This window comes from Pteropus alecto, unplaced genomic scaffold, assembly GCF_000325575.1.
Source record: "Pteropus alecto unplaced genomic scaffold, ASM32557v1 scaffold105, whole genome shotgun sequence".
Classification (NCBI taxonomy): domain Eukaryota; kingdom Metazoa; phylum Chordata; class Mammalia; order Chiroptera; family Pteropodidae; genus Pteropus; species Pteropus alecto.
In genome coordinates, this window is record NW_006436294.1 from 7769317 (window position 1) to 7769586 (window position 270).

At 74.8% G+C, this 270-nt stretch overlaps 1 protein-coding gene across 1 annotated transcript in view; it reads left to right on the forward strand.

The window, feature by feature from the left end:
* Positions 1-270, forward strand: part of GPT (glutamic--pyruvic transaminase) — a 4455-nt gene that overhangs the window by 3568 nt on the left and 617 nt on the right. Inside the window, exons 8-9 of the mRNA XM_015590267.2 lie at positions 1-83; positions 168-270. The exon at positions 1-83 is cut by the window's left edge and continues 77 nt beyond it; the exon at positions 168-270 is cut by the window's right edge and continues 24 nt beyond it. Of these exons, the coding sequence (XP_015445753.1) occupies positions 1-83; positions 168-270 (186 nt within the window). The remainder of the gene's footprint in view (positions 84-167) is intronic.

The following is a 270-nucleotide window of genomic DNA, read 5'->3' on the forward strand; positions in this document are numbered from 1 at the left end:
CCCGCCCGTGCCCCCACAGCCTGCTCGACGTGGTGGTCAGCCCGCCTGCGCCCTCGGACCCCTCCTTCGCGCAGTTCCAGGCGGTGAGCGGGAGGGACGCGAGGGGCGGCTGGGGAGGGGAGCGGGCGGGGCCCGGGGCGCTGCCCTGATGGCCCCGCCCTCTGCAGGAGAAGCAGGCGGTGCTGGCGGAGCTGGCAGCCAAGGCCAAGCTCACGGAGCAGGTCTTCAACGAGTCTCCCGGCATCCGCTGCAACCCGGTGCAGGGCGCCA